Below are 20,113 nucleotides of genomic sequence, written 5' to 3' on the forward strand. Positions count from 1 at the left end.
CCAATCTTCTCTGAATGACATCTGAATACTTAGCCTCCCACTCTCCGCATATCAAGAATCTGTCAATACGAGAAAGAACAGGTTGATCCCGATTGGATGACCAGGTAAAATCTCCTCCAATCATAGGCAAATCCACCAACATATTCTCCCTTATAAAGTCTGAAAAATCCTCCTTAGCCCCCATGAGTCTCCCACCATTCGACCTCTCAATAGGAAATCGAACCACATTAAAGTCACCTCCTATACACGTTGGAGAAATTGATTAGGCTAGTGGGAAGTGGGTATGAAATAGGTCCCAAGAAGTTATGTTGCCACAAGTGTAGGGTAGGTATGGATGAGTATCCAGCTGTTGGAAAACAAGCATCGGGATTGAATAAGAAGGAATCGGTTTTGGCCAAAATGACTTCCCTTCTTTATCCTCTCTCCCAATGGTCGATTTCTTCAATTTTTGGTATGATTTCAAAATTAATGGTGGGCTCCGACGAAGTGACTGTGACCTCCTTTTCCTTCCTGTCCGGCTCCTCCCGGCGGTACGTATTAAGGGAACTTACTCCAGATTCCTCCTATTTTAGGGGAATTTTCGAGATGATGGTGAGTTCCGATGAATTTTCTATTATCCCCTTGTCATCCTTCCCATCTATAAATTCACTGGCAATGGAGATCTGCTTCCTGTGGAATCGAGCCATCATCAACATCTTCAAATCTTCTCAAGTTCGAATCGAGAAGCGATCGTCTATACCTTGAAACCATGCCCAAGCCTCTCCAAGGAAGCAAGCACCTGCGGCTTCTACCTTTGCCCTATCCAGTAAGCCGCGAGTCATGCTTAGGCATCACTCCGCCTCAAACAACCATAAATCTAAATTGTCCCCATAGAATATCGGTGTGTTGAATCGGCCACATGAATCCAACCCTAAATCAACGGCTCGATCTCCTTTCTGTTGCATCACCATCGTTGATACTCCCTGAGAATCGAGTGCTCTGATACCAATTTGATAGGTTCCTCTGATGCTGTGTTTCAACTGAAGGACTTCACGTGTTGTTGCTACTGGAATGCTGATCTTGAATGATGTATTGGAATTCAACAGAATGAATGTAACAATTTTCAAGGCTTTCGAGAGGCCTGGTCTCTCCCAATTTTCTCAGATTTTCCCTGAATGATCATCTAAATTTCCCCCTTTAGCCCCCATGAGTCTCCCACCATTCGACCTCTCAATAGGAAATCGAACCACATTAAAGTCACCTCCTATACACGTTGGAGAAATTGATTAGGCTAGTGGGAAGTGGGTATGAAATAGGTCCCAAGAAGTTGTTATGTTGCCACAAGTGTAGGGTAGGTATGGATGAGTATCCAGCTGTTGGAAAACAAGCATCGGGATTGAATAAGAAGGAATCGGTTTTGGCCAAAATGACTTCCCTTCTTTATCCTCTCTCCCAATGGTCGATTTCTTCAATTTTTGGTATGATTTCAAAATTAATGGTGGGCTCCGACGAAGTGACTGTGACCTCCTTTTCCTTCCTGTCCGGCTCCTCCCGGCGGTACGTATTAAGGGAACTTACTCCAGATTCCTCCTATTTTAGGGGAATTTTCGAGATGATGGTGAGTTCCGATGAATTTTCTATTATCCCCTTGTCATCCTTCCCATCTATAAATTCACTGGCAATGGAGATCTGCTTCCTGTGGAATCGAGCCATCATCAACATCTTCAAATCTTCTCAAGTTCGAATCGAGAAGCGATCGTCTATACCTTGAAACCATGCCCAAGCCTCTCCAAGGAAGCAAGCACCTGCGGCTTCTACCTTTGCCCTATCCAGTAAGCCGCGAGTCATGCTTAGGCATCACTCCGCCTCAAACAACCATAAATCTAAATTGTCCCCATAGAATATCGGTGTGTTGAATCGGCCACATGAATCCAACCCTAAATCAACGGCTCGATCTCCTTTCTGTTGCATCACCATCGTTGATACTCCCCGAGAATCGAGTGCTCTGATACCAATTTGATAGGTTCCTCTGATGCTGTGTTTCAACTGAAGGACTTCACGTGTTGTTGCTACTAGAATGCTGATCTTGAATGATGTATTGGAATTCAACAGAATGAATGTAACAATTTTCAAGGCTTTCGAGAGGCCTGGTCTCTCCCAATTTTCTCAGATTTTCCCTGAATGATCATCTAAATTTCCCCCTTACATTTATAGAGAATTCCACTAGTTTTTCATTACATTTTTACCCTTTCGCTAACTAACCATGGAATGCTCTGAAATAATAAATGAATAACAAACTTTGTATTGGAGGTGTAAGTCTATCAGTATGCCAAAAAATCTAACAATTATGCTCCTGTTGGACAGCCATTTTTTGTATAGAATGAATTTTTGAATTGTATCCTCTCTCCCAATGGTCGATTTCTTCAATTTTTGGTATGATTTCAAAATTAATGGTGGGCTCCGACGAAGTGACTGTGACCTCCTTTTCCTTCCTGTCCGGCTCCTCCCGGCGGTACGTATTAAGGGAACTTACTCCAGATTCCTCCTATTTTAGGGGAATTTTCGAGATGATGGTGAGTTCCGATGAATTTTCTATTATCCCCTTCTCATCCTTCCCATCTATAAATTCACTGGCAATGGAGATCTGCTTCCTGTGGAATCGAGCCATCATCAACATCTTCAAATCTTCCCAAGTTCGAATCGAGAAGCGATCGTCTATACCTTGAAACCATGCCCAAGCCTCTCCAAGGAAGCAAGCACCTGCGGCTTCTACCTTTGCCCTATCCAGTAAGCCGCGAGTCATGCTTAGGCATCGCTCCGCCTCAAACAACCATAAATCTAAATTGTCCCCATAGAATATCGGTGTGTTGAATCGGCCACATGAATCCAACCCTAAATCAACAGCTCGATCTCCTTTCTGTTGCATCACCATCGTTGATACTCCCCGAGAATCGAGTGCTCTGATACCAATTTGATAGGTTCCTCTGATGCTGTGTTTCAACTGAAGGACTTCACGTGTTGTTGCTACTAGAATGCTGATCTTGAATGATGTATTGGAATTCAACAGAATGAAAGTAACAATTTTCAAGGCTTTCGAGAGGCCTGGTCTCTCCCAATTTTCTCAGATTTTCCCTGAATGATCATCTAAATTTCCCCCTTACATTTATAGAGAATTCCACTAGTTTTTCATTACATTTTTACCCTTTCGCTAACTAACCATGGAATGCTCTGGAATAATAAATGAATAACAAACTTTGTATTGGAGGTGGAAGTCTATCAGTATGCCAAAAAATCTAACAATTATGCTCCTGTTGGACAGCCATTTTTTGTATAGAATGAATTTTTGAATTGTAAATTTTTGGGGAATGCATAGTTAAAAAGTAAGAAAAAATTTTGGATTTACGTGAAGAATATTTTATAGTGAGAATGTGTAGTTGAAAATGAGTATGAGAAAAAATGAGTTTTGAAATAATGGTTGTCAAACAGGGGCTAAAACAGTGGGCACATTTCTGATCAATGTAAACAAATACTGTAAAAAATTTGTTAAAACACCATTTGGATAATTTAAGAACAGGTACTTGCTATGGGTTTGCTTTCACTTCCATCTTAAAATGAAAGAAGATTTTCACCTGATGCGGACTTTGCTTTATCAGAAGCCATGCGAAGTTCATTTGTTGCAGAAACTAAACCACTAGAGGCGGCTTCCATGTTGCTTTGTGCAAGCTTCCATTCTTGCTCAGCACCTGATGCATAGCATGGAAAAGTATATGATATCAAAGAATTATGTAACCCTGTAATAAAAATAACATCTATTTTCACCAAAAGATTTGAAACTAACGTGTAAAGGAGTGATAAGTAACATCCAATTTTGTTATTGCATTCAAGTAAGCTTGCTGCCACATCCCAGCATCTGCACTAGTCCTTAATGGATAAACTTCTCCCGAGGTCCTAAAAGTACCATCTCGAGAAGCTTCAAACTCCAATATGGAGGAGCAAACTTTCATTATGTCCGATACATTTTCTTGAGCTTCCTGCAACAATTGTCGCCGCCTTGCCAAATGATCATGAAATTCATGTGGTATTCCTGAATTTCTGGCAGAGATATTTGACATGGAATTAGGACCACCACAAGCCCAGCTCATCGCTCTCTCAAGCTGCCCTTCTGCTGTGATAGAAGTTTGCTCACAAGATTGCAAGCATTCCAATGATTTAGATATTTTTGCAATTGAAGATTGTATATTCTCTAGCAATTTTGGTCTGCTAATGTTTAAAATAACTTTAAGCAGGTCATCATCTGCAAGAATTTTAAGAGAGATCAACTTAGAATTTTGTGAGGAGCTCAATGCGATATCGTGCATCCATTCCATCTGAACAATTTCCAAGCTGGTCTTGAGAAGAGCTTCCTTAAGTTCATTCACCTGCCTCTTCATGACGGAAGCTGCTGATTTTGCTGCCCTGACAGTTTCATGTGCATTGCAGTACTCTTCAAGCATAAGTTGCACTTCTTTAACAGCGCCAAAATCCGTTTTCAATGGAGCAAAGTCTACATCCTTTGTTGCCTCTGCTTTTTCCCTCAGAATCTCTATTTCTCTGTCTAACCTAGTCAACAGAATTGGAGCAACACGAGATTTCAAGTATTGTTCAATATACTCCTGAAGTTGAATTTTAACCTTTGTCTTCACTACATTCACCAGTTGGTCAAATCCTAAATTTTGATCAAAAGATGCATCAACGTCATGTGTGCAGGAATCAAGCAATAGATCAACAATAGAGACTTTCCAAATAAAAAAGGCATGACTGCATAGTATGCCTGGAAACTTCCATATATACTCAGATATTGGGCATCCTGAACTCATCAAGTCTGCAAGGTGAGAAATTCCACTTGAGCTGCATGAAACAGGTCCAGAAAATGAAGTCAGTGCTGGATCAACAGATTCCAACTCAGTAAACGGTTGAACTAGTGCTGCCAAGAGTGCTTTGCTTCTAAAAATATGAGGCTCACTTTCTGGCTCTGCAGCAATTAGAGATTGCAATTGTAGTTCAGAAGAGGCCAAAGTGCTATTAATACTTGTTTCTTTCTTTAAAAGAGATGAAGTTTGCAGGTCTTTTTGGCTCCACATCTGATTAAGTTTATCCAGCTGCTCTCTGCAAGCTTCTTCTTGAGAGGCTAGTTCCTCGGCCTCTTCCCAAGATAAATGGTCTCTGCCCTTGACAGCAGCTTCTTCAAGAGCCAACTGTTGCTCGGTGATAAGACCAACTTTCACAAAGTAGTTCTGCTCAAGTTCAATCAGAGAAGCCCTCTCTAGTTCAACCTCAATAAGCTGCTCCAGTGCTGTATCTATCGATCCCCGAATTCGGGACACTGATCCAAAAACATCCATAACTTCTGAATTAAATGAAATTATAGATTTTATCAAACTAGGTAGAACGACTTCAATCATTTGCCAAACAAGGTTTTTACAGTAAATAAGAGTGGTTTTAAAAAAAGAAGCCCAGTTCAGTTGGGATGCATAATTTAAACTATGTGCATCTGCCTCAACAACACAGTTATCCTGTCCAACACTCTGCTTTAGCTCATTGAGAAACTCAGTGACAAGGACGCATTTTTCTATATGTTCTTCAAGCTCATTGAAAAAGGATCCAAGATCAGATAAAGGCCATTTATCCGTATTTCTTTCCCCTGGAAAGTGATTCAGGCCTTTATTCACTAGGTGCTTAACATCATAGAACAGATTGCTCGTGGCTGTATCTAATACAATTAGAACCCTTTCCTTCTTTTCTTCATTCTCCCCATGCAAGGCAGATTCTGATGGTTCTCCACGTGTCACTGGTCCCAAACCCAAGCCATTGTCTCTCCTATTGAGACTAGCGTGCTGCGCATAGTCCATGAAAGCAGATAGAAGACGTTCCTTGGATTTCAGTTCAGTATCTGTACCAATTGAGTTCACAAGTTCAGCACACTCTTCTTCCAATCTCTCTATATCTTCTGCATACTTTGCTACCTTAAGACAAAGATCATCATAACTGCTCTTAATAGAACTATATCCATCCCCGTGTCCAGTCATGATGAGCTCAGCTCCCTGCCTCCGAGCAACTGATATAACATCTGATGAGAGTGCATTCAGAGAAAGTAAAATCTGTGCCCAACCATGTACTGGACTGGTTATAATGTAATTTAATGGAAGGATCCTCTGCAGAGCCAATGAATACAATTGGAGTGCTGCAACCGCAGAAGAAAGCCCAGAATCCAGCTCAGCTACTAAATGAGAAACTTCCCTATCAATGTCGTGGCACTGAACTTGTGTCGGTTCAGGAACAACAGTCAATGGAACCCCAGCCACTAGAACTGCAAACGTGAGTGACAGAGCTTCTTCTGAACCAGTCAGCTTTATACATGCTTTAATTTCAGGAATTGAACTACTACTTAAAGCATCTAAAATCCTTCCTTGCTGCTCAATCCAAGTTGAAGCTTCTTGCCCTTTCTCCACTATCATAGCCTGTGCTTGACTGAATTCTCGAGCCTGCAGTTCAAACAAGGCACGACTTTTCTCTGAATTACAAGTTGCTTCGGCAACAATTGAATTCGCAGATGTCTTATGCAAAAGGAGGTTAGATCTCTCTTGGTCTGCGTGATAAAATAGACTGGAGACAACCTCATATTGATTCAGAATGTCAGCAAACCTCTGCACATCATTTTTAAAGGGTTAATAAGTTCCAACTACTTAAAAAACTTGAGGCAGGCCAATTTGACAATAAGCTATACACACCTCAAGGGTTGACTCAACAGCTGGTAAGGTAGCCAGTAAGAGATCATGATGTTCCTGGTGATTTAAAACAAGAATGAATCAACTCTAAAGTCATAACCAAATCTGTGCTCGTGATTCACTCTCAAAGAAAAGGAATGTAAAGGATGATATTACTTAACTATTATTATCAGTCAAAAGAGGACTTAGTGAAATTTAAAAATGATAAACCAAATAAAAATTGCAATAAAAAGGTTTATCAGAACTATTTAAAGAATACATTATAAAGCACAAAGACTAAATAAAAATTCCATCTAAACAAAGACCATGGCTGAAAATTTCAGAACGTCACGTGGACTTGGAGACAGAGTTTAACCTAAAATAAACAAAAAGGGTTCTTCGTATAGAACTCTTGATATCACACAAAGGACAGATGCCCTTCAACTATTGAAAATTACAAAAAATCAAATGAATTTGAATAAGCCAATAATACTGTTAAGTTATTCATCAGTACCTGCAACGGAACACGAATTTCTTGGACACGAGATGCAAATAGACTTAAGCTAACAGCAAGCTCCATGCCCTTTCTTTCTTCACCAACAATAGCCGCATCATCATGAAAGTTCGCACGTGTCCATTCCACAAGTGGGTCCCAAACAAAAACCTCTAGCAACATCAAGACAATATCCTTATTCTTCTTCAGAACACCTAAAACAGCTTCACAATTTGCCCTAAAGGTACCTTCCACACCAGTCAACCCTAATGCAGCTTCAATTGTCTGGGTAAGGCGGAAGGGTACAATTTCAGGAATCTTTAACCTATGTCCTTTGTCAAAGCACACATTGTAATCAATATGCACAATATCCCCACTACAAAAATCTATGAGGATATTATCCAAATGTCTATCACCTAGACCCAGAATATGACCAACAATACTCATGGCTGCCAGACTTCCAGAATACCTGCAAGAAAACCAATTTATATGCATAAATCAATATTAAAGGATTCATATTTCAATAAACAGTAGACACCTTGCAATAAAATGAAAACTCGTCTGCTAAACACAGCTCAACTTGAGAAATACCAATATAATTGATTATCAATTACCATAAACTATTTTTTAAAAATATGCAACAAGTACAATTTTTAGCGGTAGTTAGCAATCATTCTTTGGTGGCAATAGTTGTTCTGGTGAAAATTTAGGATTGTCACTGATATTCCTTTTAAAAGACACACTAAGATAATAACACTCGAGGATGCCTGTGAAAAAAAAATATTAAAATAGAATATAGAAAAAGAGATGCACTTGGTAATATATCCAGAACTTATGAATATATAATGCAATAGTTGAAATCAGATAGTGAATATCGCATGCATGCCAATATATTTGTATGTTAAGCATAATAACCACGACAACATGAGGCAGCCTTTTAAGCTAATATTAAAGAACCTTTTCAATTTTGAGCTGAAGGCTTTGAAACCTTCACTTGCGCACCAAAGCTCCTGATGAAGAAGTTGCTTAGGAGCTTCCTCCATAAGATCCAAAAGTACTTTTCGCTTGACATCATGAGGCCAGTCCCTTCTCGATATTACTCTTCTAATGCCTTTCTCTTTGAGCGCAGGAATGATTTTACCATAAAACATGTCACTGGGCCGAGGCACAGGTGGAGGAACCATATTTTTTGTATCAGCACTCAATGCAGAAATCTGTGCTAACTGGACTCGGTTCTGCCATGATTTAAACACACTATAAATGCTAATGACATTATCCACCCATCGGATCAGGCCAGCTCGTCCGCTAATTGGTGTCACAGAGTAATGACGAATGCCGAGTGACCGACTACGAGTAGCAGATGATGAATGCAGAAAACCATTTACAGCTTGCAATAGCTGCATAATCCTGGCATCAAGACGCAAGTCCTCTCGTCCTTTCAAGAGATATGTATACTTCTGACCATCAGAGCCCATTAGAACAAGTTTTTTGGGTTTGGTCTTGGTTGATAAAATCACTACTTGTTCAGAGAAAGAAGCAATTGTCACAATTTCCTGGGGAGCACTATTTAAGTCTCTTTCTGATTCAGACATTGTAATTTGCTTCTCAAGACCTGGCATTGGAGCATCGGATGATGACATCCAAGCCAAATGAGGGGCAACTTCTCCTAAAGATATTGATGACTTCCTTTGATGAGATGCCAAGGAAGCAGCAACATTCTCAAATGGTCGCCACACATCCCCTAGCATCACAGCTGATGCAGGAGGAGTCTTGAATTTTGTGACAGCAGTTTTGATTTGTTCCTGGTACTCCTCAAAGAACCACATCTCATGAGGTGTTTCAGGCTTCCGAGAAGTAGAAGCTAAACGACGCTCTAAGACTACAATGATGGGAGCCATCATAGCAGAGTATTTTGCAGCATTTATCTTGATTTTCTCTCCGGGACTAAGAGTTGTACTCTCTGCAATTCGTGCAGCCTCCTCTTTCAACAAATTTATGCGCCTCATAACATCTGATGAATTGTACATTTTAAAACAGGTTAAAAGATAATTAAATTAGTAACAGAGCATTGAACACTGGGATGAAAGTGGACGAAAGAACAAGATAAAGTAGCCTGGCTAAGAAATGGTCAAAATCTATTCAAAATCATCTCTATATCTAGATTCGTATTAATATAATATAAGTCTTAATCTGTGCTACATTACTCCTACATTCCACGATAACAATCTTCAAAAGCACCCCAAACATGCAATCAAGCCTTAATCAATCAAATATTAGAAGAATTATTCAATTTTTAAGAGCAATGCAACATATTGTTACAGATTTTGTAATCAAAACATATATGGTATCAGAGCTGACATGAGATATTAATGATGGAAATCAAAAGGTGAAACCAGCTATATCAAATTCACTCTCAAAAGTCCACAAAACCTTGAGATACTATCTCGAGCATCTTACTTAAAATCAAGTGACAGCAAGTAGAGTTTCAAAGATTATAGCCATTATGGGGTCAACTTCAGCATATAATGCAGTAAAATTACGATTTTAGTAGTTTTAGAGACCTAAGCAGAGATCAAAAAGATCAGAAAAATATCCCTGATGATCCCTCAGAATTTTGACATCTATTATGTCACTTAGCGTTGATTCGTGAATGACCAAGTGTGTATGGTAAGTTCCTGTCTTAAGCAGTGTCACTGTTTCTTCTGATACCTTAGTCCCCTTACTCCTTTTAGGGCTCAAACAGTTTTGCCAGTATGCACTTTATCACTTGTGCACTCAATATGCTGCAGCATAGTGCCCTTGATGACTACTACACATAAATATATTAGGCAAATAAACGAAATTTATTGTTGGCACTCACCAAGTGTGCATAAACTATAGAATTCATACAGTTCAGCACACATCCAACTATTATCAAGTCATTTCAGTGAGAAAAAAGGTCACCTGCATGAAGATCTTGAAGTGTGCTCAGCCACAATTCCTCCCAAAGTACAGTTACATTTTCAAGCTCTCTAATAATCAGCTGAGCATCTTGTACTAACCTTGGATAAAGCTTATTCTGCAGAAAAAAATTATCAGTCATAACCTGGATAAAATTTATGCATTAAGTACAATTTTAATGGAAATCACACTTATGGCAACAAAAGTTTCTCAGTCGTAGAGCTAACCGTGACAGGAACATCTATTTATAAAAGTCGTTCTACGAATAGTTCAACAAGTACAATAGTAGGAGACTGGATGTTCTTAAGAATTAAAAAAGGCTGGAATTCAAGGAACAAATCACAATCCCAAAAGAGTCTTTCCCACTTCAAATTCATGTGAGAGATATCCCAACATAAACCAACAGACTTGCATCCTAAGCAAGCTAAATAGACAATATGATAAGTGCAATTAGCAAGGTCGCGAGCAGGCTGCACATTAACTAGATGAATTAAAAGAAGGTATGCCCACAGACACAACAGAATCCTAGAATGAGGGGTAAAACAAGCCGAAGGATCCTATTAAAGGGAATTTTTATAGGAAACCAAGTCTTATCACTTGGTCCTAATCCTACTAGTTCTTTCTCTTGTTGAGTTACGAGTTAGAAAGAATCAAGCATAGGCCATTTGTGGAATTGGACAAAGGATCTCATACTAGATGCACTGGGATAAACTGATTCTAAAAAAATGAACACTAGAATTTCTTTTCCAACAAAATACACAACAGAACAGAAATCGAGCCCCTCTCTATGAAGTCTCAGAATCATCATCAATTTGTAAACAACCTACACTACAAAGTTTTAGCAAAAGCACATTGCCAACAACAAATTTTCTGGGTCAGAAAAGAAACGTAGTGTACCTATAATCAGCATAATATTACTTGCAGAAATGCAAAAATGTTACCAACAATACTTCTCGTAGTAAAGAATTTCACCTCTTGTTTCCTTATGCTTTACCAAATATATAAGCCAAAATCCATGAAGTTTGGGAAGAAGACCAAATCAAGTTAGAGGTAGTCAAGTGGGAAAAATAAAAAACCGAAACCATTTTTATCAAGGTGTGTCATGTAAGATTTTGCTTAGAAACACGTGGATATCAACTAATATTGCATAATATAAATATAAATGAGAGTTAAAGATAAAAACGTGGCTTAATATCTGAGCCATATTTATTTTGAAACGTTGAACTTTGATTTTGTTTTATAGTTGTTTCAAACATTAATTTAAATAGGTCACTACTGCACCATAACTGTTGAAATTTTTCATTAATGATCAAGATATAGTTCATTCAAATTAGAGATTCATTAAAAACATTTCAGAATTTAAAAATACTAAAAAGTTATTAAGCCCATGTCTCTGGTGCATGAAGACAAAATAAACCAAAATCTGCAAGTACAAGTACCAAACCCCTTATAAACAACCATACATACATAAATCTTCGAATGTAAACAAGTTCCTAATTACCCTGATGACCAAAAAGATAATTGCAAGAGGCAGGAAATTGTAACGTGTTCAACTTATCAAGCTAAGCCACCATGAGAAAGAGACCATAACTTTTAAGACACAAATGGAGTCGGACTATCCCGTTAAGATATCTGATATACATAACAGTTTTTCCTCTTATGTGCTAGATTGTTACATACTAAAAGGCTATACAACTATATATAGTCAAACAATAATTAGTGCACAGAAAATTATATTTGTTAAGTCACAGTTGACAAGTTCAAACAGTTACCGCGAAACAAAACTCGGATGAAAGCCAAGAAGATAATATTTGAATATTTAGGAAAACAAGGCCTTGAATAAGGACACTAGAACGAAAAGACGGGTGTACAATTATTTCTCCTAGAAGTTACAAGAAATTCTCATCATGGTGGCATTCTAGTTTCAAAGGTATACCTCTGCATTCACACTTTCCGCTTGAATATAAGTACCAAGCTACAGGGGATCAAATAAATAGAACTAAACTTCAAACCATTCATGTCCATACGTATATACATAGAACTAGAAGATTTCTAAACCAAGAAGTAACATGCTACAGGTAGCAATAAAATATTATACAAAAAGATTAAGTAATCGTCAATTAGACATGGAAACAGAGTCTTCTACTAACCAAATAAGCCAGAATTGTCAGAATCTCTTCAGAAGATTTCTTTCCATAAGCATTTGCATCGACAAGGGTGGGGTAGACTATAGACCATGGAAATAGCTTTGCCAGCATGACTAGCAAATTCTCCAACTGCTTCCTAACCACCTGTTCAGGGTGAGCACTCAATCGAGCAAACAGTTGAGGAATTATCTCCTTCAGAAAAAGAAACACCAAATTAGTATTTAGTGTTTTTAATTTCAACCAATATAAAAATTAGAGCGCTATCTCACCTGCCAGGGTAGTAAAGGAACTATAGAAAGACCTGGTTCAAGTGTATCTTTTAACTCAACCCCATAGTTGAGCAGAATGTGAAGGACATAGAGTGTGGCCCTCAGGGTGTAACTCGCAGATTTATACTGGGAGTCAACATCACAGCCAGTTAATTGACCATCAGTAATATTCAGAGAGGAATGTGAAAGATAATTAATGAAAGCTTGAGCTGCATGACCAAAGAGAGAAACCCTTCTCCTCCTAAAAGACTGCCAAACCTCAACCAAGTCATTTACCATAGATAGTACTCCAGCTTCATCCAGGGAAACATTATTAGACACTAAGCATTTGTGTAACTGAGAAGATAGCGTAGCAGACAAGCTAATGCCACTGCAGTCCAGGATTCCAGGTGCTCCAGCCGTAGACTCAATAACATCTACTATTTGATGCAATAAAGGCTTCAGATCTTTCTTAATTTCAGCATATCCAGAAAGATTACAAGTTCCTGCGTCTTCATTTCTCTCTTTCAAGTCAGATCCTTCTTGAACAAGCTTATTAATGATGTCCTTAATATGCAACTGCTCTTCTTCAGTTAATCTAAATCTATTTTGCTGTATTTCAATAGCAGGAACGGGAGAACGGGAGCAAGAATGCTGGGCGGACTCATGATTTGAGGAGACGGATGCTACAGCTTGAGCATAACACCAAGAGGCGTATGAAATCCATGACTTCCCCATCATGGGGCAAAGACGAGCAGACATCTTTTTTAGAGTACCTACAAGTTCATCAACTATAAGATTTACACCTGAGCTTAGATTACCTTCACAAAAGGAAAGTGCCTCTTTGACTGTAGAATCATCGGTAAAATTGAAGTCTGTTAGCATCTTAACAACAACATCCTCAAACTTTTTACCAGAACAGTCTCCCCGCAACCAATTTGCCAGTTTCAAGCAAGCCTTGGCCTTTAGAAAACTGTCCCGAGAGTTGGACCTTTCCACCGAAGAATTATCTATATAAGGATGCACAAATGACCAAAGATTCACCAATGCATCTTCAAGCTTGTTTTCAGAATGCATGAAAAGAATGTTCTCGTAATGCAAACTAGAAATCATATAATCACGAGAACTTTCATCAGAACAACTTGAGACATGAACTTTGAGATAGTTGTTCAGACGATTTGCCAACATAAGATTGCTTTGCTTGCGGGCTAAGCTCGATAAATTCTTACAAAGTTCAAGAGTCCCTAGTGCAGTTGGGAGTGTGTTTTGACGAACTCGCATAACTTTTAGCCACAGATTGCAATCCTGATGTACTCGGTTACATCCGAACTTGCCTGTTTGGATATATGAACTTAATAATGACTGAGAGGGCTCACTGTTGCTGCTTCGAAGTTCGCAACTTCCCTCTAATTCAGAGATGCAGTGTAACTGATTGACATGTGCTGCTGCCTCCACCAAGCCATCAAGTGGCAACACAGACAATGTCTCCTCCAGCATTAACTTAGCCTTCTGCAACTCATAGGGCATCTTGTCCACCTTTCCCTCCTTTTGAAGAAGCAAGGCCTGCAAAAGCATTTGCTCACTCCTCTGCAATGCCAGCTTCGGATCAAGTGTGGGTTCATTGCTACTTTTAGGAGTCAAATCGAGGCATGCCCATGCGGCCTGGTACTCACCCTCATCAAAGCGAGCCAAGGCTTGAATTGAATTTATTTCATTCCCAGCAGTGGTAAGAGCACCGGTGTAACTCTTTCCAGCGTGCTTTGCACGAATTATTTGCAACTCTAATAGCCAGGATTCCAAAGACTTCCAATCAGAAACAGCTGTATAATTCTCGATAATACGAGCAATGGCAAACTGGACGCCATCAGAACCCATAGACGTAAGTGATTCTTCAGTCTGTAACAAATGAATAAAGTGAGCAGCAGCTTTCTCGTGCTGGCCTCTTGCCTGATATACAAGCCCAGAAATCCAGGCAAAAAATCCTGAGTTCTTGCCATCACTTGGACTTGGGTTTTCCTCTGTAAACAAGGGAGAGAAGGCCATGGTTGCCCATTTCTCTAAACCAACTAATGCCTCTGGTTCATAATTCTTACACAAAGCCAAAGCCATGTGTTGCAAGACCCTCAATATATCTCCAGCATATCTTCCTCTGATGTTATGGAGATTTTCTGTCGGATGGACTCTTGACTTCTCCGTCAGTGCTGAAGCCACAAGGTTCCTGAGATCCTGCAGGCGTGAGGTGCAGTAATGAATCGTAGCATCATGAGACTGAAGTGCCAATCCAGCATTCATCATTGGGTCACATATTCGAGAAAACCACTCTTCACATACTCTTTTATTTGCCCGAAAAAATAAAGAGCTTTGCCGGGAAGCACACTGTAATACAGTTGATCCTTCATATGCATTATACACATTTTTCTTCAGGGCCTCGACAAATTCCAGTAATAATCTCATTGGCAATAAGTGAGCATAAGAACCTATGACATTTAAATTTCCATCATTTTGGTCTTCATTCAACTGTAACACATGAGCAATGTCAACAAGCATGCGCTCCAGTGCAGCAAAAGTTTGTGTTGGCCCACCAAGGTTAGTCCGAAGTCGTGTATTAATACAAAACCTAGCTGCTTCATGTATAGCCCACCATGCACCAGCAACGATATTAACTGAGCAAATCCTTTCAAGAGTATCTTCCTCCACTCCAGCGTCCAACCATAAAACAATTGCATCGGCATTTTTTGTTTCCTCATACCAAGTAAATGCAAGGTCCCTTTTGCTCCGGCAAGTATGAATGAGCCGCTGGATCCAAGAAGAAAGAGGTGCTTTCCATCTCTGTGAAATATAACTCAATATGGAAACAAGTTGCTGAGAGTGAAGTTGCTGAGGCAATTGCTTTAGGGCAAAAACTTGCTTCCAGTGCAAATTAGACCTGTCGGCAAATGTAAGAATTTGCAGCCCAGGTGTCATTGCTGCTCCATAATCACAAAGACCACATGTGTATGTTGTAATAGGCAGCACATGTGAAAGCAACTTCAGATACACATTCTTTATGTTATTATCCGGATCCCCGAGCTTTTCGAGGATCGTTTCTGCAATAATGGAAAAATGCATTGGATGGATAACTTTTGCTTGCAGAAGCATATCAAGAACTGATGCCACATGAGACCTCACTCTTGGTTCCCTATCTGATGCAGCAGCCAAAGTCGAGTACAACAAATCCTGGATGATTTTGATGCATCCAAATGCTTGACAAGGGTAAAACGATGTACTTATATTTTTATATGTGTTAATAACATTTTCACAGAATTTATTTATCCATTCTAGGGCTGCTATTTTGACTCCCAGAGGAGAAGAAATGTCGAGAGCTTTGACAAGTAGAGAAGTGTACCTCCTCAAATGTCCAAAAACAACCGCTGCAAGTACATCTCCCTCATTTTCACCCTCTGCATGTTTTTGGGATGCTACCTGCAGGGAACCTCTCTCACTATCCTGTTCCTTTATGGAGCGCTTGCTCAGAAACTCAACCATGGTAAGTGTTTCCAATGTTTTTAAAACATTAACTTGCAAATCTACAAAACTTTTGATGGGTAGGTGAAATGGATCCAACATTTCAATAATAAAAGTTGCTAATTTTTCTGCCCTACAAACATAAAGAGTGTCAATTTTTGCTCTTCCAATTAACCTACCACCTCCACCCAAAGCAATACAGCTTAACAGTACTTTCAAATCAAATTTGACCATCGCAACCAACTCACTTTTTGAATAAGATTCAGGAGTTATAAATGTATCAAGCTCATCCTCTAATTTTTTTCCAAGCATTCGCTTCAATAACTGCAGCTCTTCAATTAAGGAATCAATTGCATTTTCAACTACATCCATTTTTTCATGTTGAAGTAAAAAGATATACGTAGCAGCAGCACTTCCAGTCACTAAGTGATTTGGGTGCAGACGCAGCTGAGATACGGGCCCATCAAATCGCAATACTTTTTGTACTGATGATGGTAGAAGGCCAAGCTTTTGCAGTGATAGCATTTGAAGGTTAGTTTTGAGAACACCATGAACCAGGAAGGAATTAATATTCTTTGTCCCCTGTAGTTGGTTTGCAACTTCCATTTGCAAGCTTTGGAACAACAGATCAACTGCATTAGGGTAAAAGGTAGAAAATCCATCACTTAAAATCTCTGCCAACAAAGTCAAGCATCTCCAAGAATCATCTATCCATTTTGACCAACCAAATTTCTTCCCAACCATAGACAGGCATCCTAGCAAAACAGGTACCATCTTGGAAAGGGGTTCAATTATTTGTTCAAGCAAATTTATTTCTAGCAAACCAGAAGCCACGGACTGCAAAACTGTACAAAAACAAGACAGCAATGCCAGTAATCTTTTAAACTGTTGTGGAGTACCAGGGCTCACATCCACAAGCAGTACATCCAAGTCACCCAAAAATTTTGACAGCAGCCCCAAAGAAAATTGCATATTATTCACCCAGTGTTTCTGAAATTGCAAGAAACTATCTATAATGACGCGCCTATCAGATTCTCTAATATCTGGTACCATTGCCCACCCCAGAAGCAAATCAACAATGTCCACAAAATGCGGCTGGAAGCATCTGAAAAACTTCAATGAAATCAGTGTCAGCACACCAAGAAGCCTGTTCAGTAAACTCATGGAGGTTCTCTCATCCTCAAGAAGTTCTTGGCAAGCTTTGAGAATTGGCAATGCATATCTTTCAAGCATTCCAACGTCACCAACACTAAGAAACTCATGAAGGCCATCCAATGCTAGTTCTGCAGTTCCATCACTTATATTGCTAAGGGAAGACAATGCCCAACCAATGAATCGATCAATGAAACTGTTGAGAATAACATGATTCTGCCTTCCATTTGAGGCTACAGGAACCGAACACAATACAGAACACAAAGCCCCATATGCTGTGGTTGCAGCCTGCCGCACTGAATATGATCTATGACAGGTTTAAGTTAAAAAAGAAAAAGGGGTCACCCCAACTATACCATTAACTGCATAAAACTGGGTAGACTTTAATCTAAAAATCCTATGAGATTAGAAACCTATTCACATTACAGAATCCATTGAAGCTAATTACATTGAAACTATCAAATAAACCATTTTGATTTTAAATTAGCCATTTCAGGCTAAAATCTCTTGAATTATATTGTTTTATTAGTAGAGAAAAAAAATACAAATTATCGTGTTCCTTTATTGATCAGAAAGTTTAGTGTCACGAGCATGAATTCATACATATACAGCTAAAGATACATATATAAACAGAGTGAGAGATAGTGTAAAAGTACTTGTCAGAGAGGAGTTGAGAGAAGCCTTGAACGAGAAAAGAGGCGGAGTGGGCGACCAGAAGCGAGTTAGGAGGGTATAGAATGGCACGGTGAAGAGAAGTGATGGCGGTGAGTCGAGAAGATTCTTCTTCCTCAGACGACTGTGCGGCGGGGGAGGTGGCGGATGTGGTGGGGGAAGGTGACAAAGTTGAAGTTGATTTTGAAGAGTCATCCTTAGGGAGCGCCGCCGCGAGAAGCGCCGCGAGCTGTTGATGGTGGTGGTGATTGAGTCCTTGCATCATCTCTTCTCCGCATCTCTCTCTATTATGTTATCTCTGGTATTCTCAGGCATCGTTTTGTATATCCTTTTCTCGCCGGCGTGAGTGAATTTGAAGAACCAGCGTCCACCGCCCTTCAGTTAATTGAGTTTGGCGTCCGTCTACTCCATTTACATCTTTGCCCTTTACACACACTTACTCATATGAAGAAATTTGAAAATCCTTTCCATTGTGAATTTATACCCTGTTTGGCCCCCATTTTTGTGTAGAAGAAAATTGATGGAATAGTATTTTTTTGAAAAATGAGTGGTTGAAAAAGAAATACAAATTTTCGATTTACGTATAATATTATTTTATAGAAGATTGTGTGGTTAAAAATAAAAGAGAAAAATGAAATGTAAAAAGTCATCGGTTGTGCATTTCGCCTCGGATTCAGGGGCGAGGGCACTTCGGTCAATCCCGCAGGATTACCTATGCCTTGTAGTGTGATAGCAGATCGTCACCATTGGTGAAGTCACTTCGAAACCGCTTCAGATGAGTGTTCCACACCTCGCATGATGTGGTGGTGGACTTTTCGAAATGGTTCAGATAAGAGCGTAAGATAGGAGCGTAACAGTCACCATTGGTGAAATCACTTTGGAACCACTTCGGATGAGTGTTCCACACCTCGCATGATATGATGGTGGACTTTTCGAAGTGGTTCAGATAGGGGCGTAACAGTAGTCCCCCAAGTTCACGTATGAATATTTATATCATGGGTGGACTTGTCTTCCCGATCGGATATGTACTCCTCAGGATGGGGACCGTGATTTGTGAGAACTTGAGGGTCGATTTTCTGTGTTCATCAAAGCGTTAATCCTAGGGAGATGCATTAAAGCTTTGCCGCTGCGTGAGGTAAAAATTTACTTGAAATCGAGGTGCTGCCGAACTGGATAATGCGTAGGGAGACGGTCAATGCAGCGACCGAGGTGAGAACCCATAGGGGACACCATGTCAGGTGCGTCTAAACTTTGTAAAGTTGAGTGAGTAGCTCATCTGCCACCAGTGCACTGACCAACAGGAGACGGCGCGTTGGGAGATGGCTAAAACTTTGTAAAACTTAGGAGGGAACGCAGTGACCGAGGCGATGATCCACAGGGGACTCCGCGTCAAGTGCGTTTAAGCTTTGCAAGTTAAGTAAGGAGCTCATATGCCACCGGTGCACTGACCCACAGGGGACGACGCGTTGGGAGATGGCTAGAACTTTGTAAAACTTAGGAGGGAACGCAGTGACCAAGGCGATAACCCACAGAGAACTCCGCGTCAGGTGCGTCTAAGCTTTGTGAAGTTAAGTGAGGAGCTCATCTGCCACCGGTGCGCTGACCCACAGGGGATGACGCGTTAGGAGATTGCTAAAACTTTGTAAAATTTAGGAAGGAACACAGTGATTGAAGCGATGACCCACATAGGACTCCGCGTCAGGTGCGTTTAAGCTTTGTAGAGTTGAGTGAGGAGCTCGATCCAAGGCGGGCGTATCTGATGTTAAATGATTTGACAGTTGTTGCGTATTTCCAAGGTGACAGTTGGGTGCTGTGCCCATTCCCCTAAAAGGCGGTTGCGACTACTTATTGTTGATGGCTGGTGGTGACTGAGGTGACGCGTTATATGCGAGCGTGAGGGTCATAACAAAATCTTAGGCGTAGATCAAATTTGGCATTTCATTTCAACGGCCTAGATTGAAGATGCGACGGACGACCTAGATTGATTGCATTTGAATTCAACGGTGGAGATTAGTTGGAGCACTTTATAAAAGGCGGATTTGAGCATTTTTTGGAGTTTTTCACTCTTACGAAAACAGAAAATCCTATTGCTCTCAAACTTCTTTGTGATTTTCGGTGTTCTTCAAGCATTTCCAACGAGAAATTCGATTTTTCGGCGACCACACACTGCTTTTTGACCATTTTCAGCTGGGAAACACTCAAACTCATAAGTTTCAGTATATATTAGAGACATTT

General features: G+C 39.9%; 1 protein-coding gene across 4 annotated transcripts in view; it reads right to left on the reverse strand.

The window, feature by feature from the left end:
* The window catches only part of LOC111384817, a 27,162-nt gene extending 8,874 nt beyond the window's left edge, over positions 1-18,288 (reverse strand). For all 4 annotated transcript variants that reach the window (XR_002700961.1, XR_002700962.1, XR_002700963.1 and 1 more), the window contains exons 1-9: positions 17,863-18,288; positions 12,572-17,513; positions 12,306-12,494; positions 10,159-10,273; positions 8,173-9,226; positions 7,237-7,684; positions 6,747-6,800; positions 3,818-6,662; positions 3,609-3,722 (exon numbers count right to left, since the gene is read on the reverse strand). Coding sequence is in view for 1 of the 4 variants with exons in the window: in XM_023009150.1 (XP_022864918.1) it covers positions 3,609-3,722; positions 3,818-6,662; positions 6,747-6,800; positions 7,237-7,684; positions 8,173-9,226; positions 10,159-10,273; positions 12,306-12,494; positions 12,572-17,513; positions 17,863-18,143 (10,042 nt within the window). In the remaining 3 variants the exon portion in view is untranslated. The remainder of the gene's footprint in view (positions 1-3,608; positions 3,723-3,817; positions 6,663-6,746; positions 6,801-7,236; positions 7,685-8,172; positions 9,227-10,158; positions 10,274-12,305; positions 12,495-12,571; positions 17,514-17,862) is intronic.
* Between the last annotated feature and the right edge of the window lie 1,825 nt (positions 18,289-20,113).

This window comes from Olea europaea, unplaced genomic scaffold (genome assembly GCF_002742605.1).
Source record: "Olea europaea var. sylvestris unplaced genomic scaffold, O_europaea_v1 scaffold3017, whole genome shotgun sequence".
In the NCBI taxonomy this organism is placed as follows: domain Eukaryota; kingdom Viridiplantae; phylum Streptophyta; class Magnoliopsida; order Lamiales; family Oleaceae; genus Olea; species Olea europaea.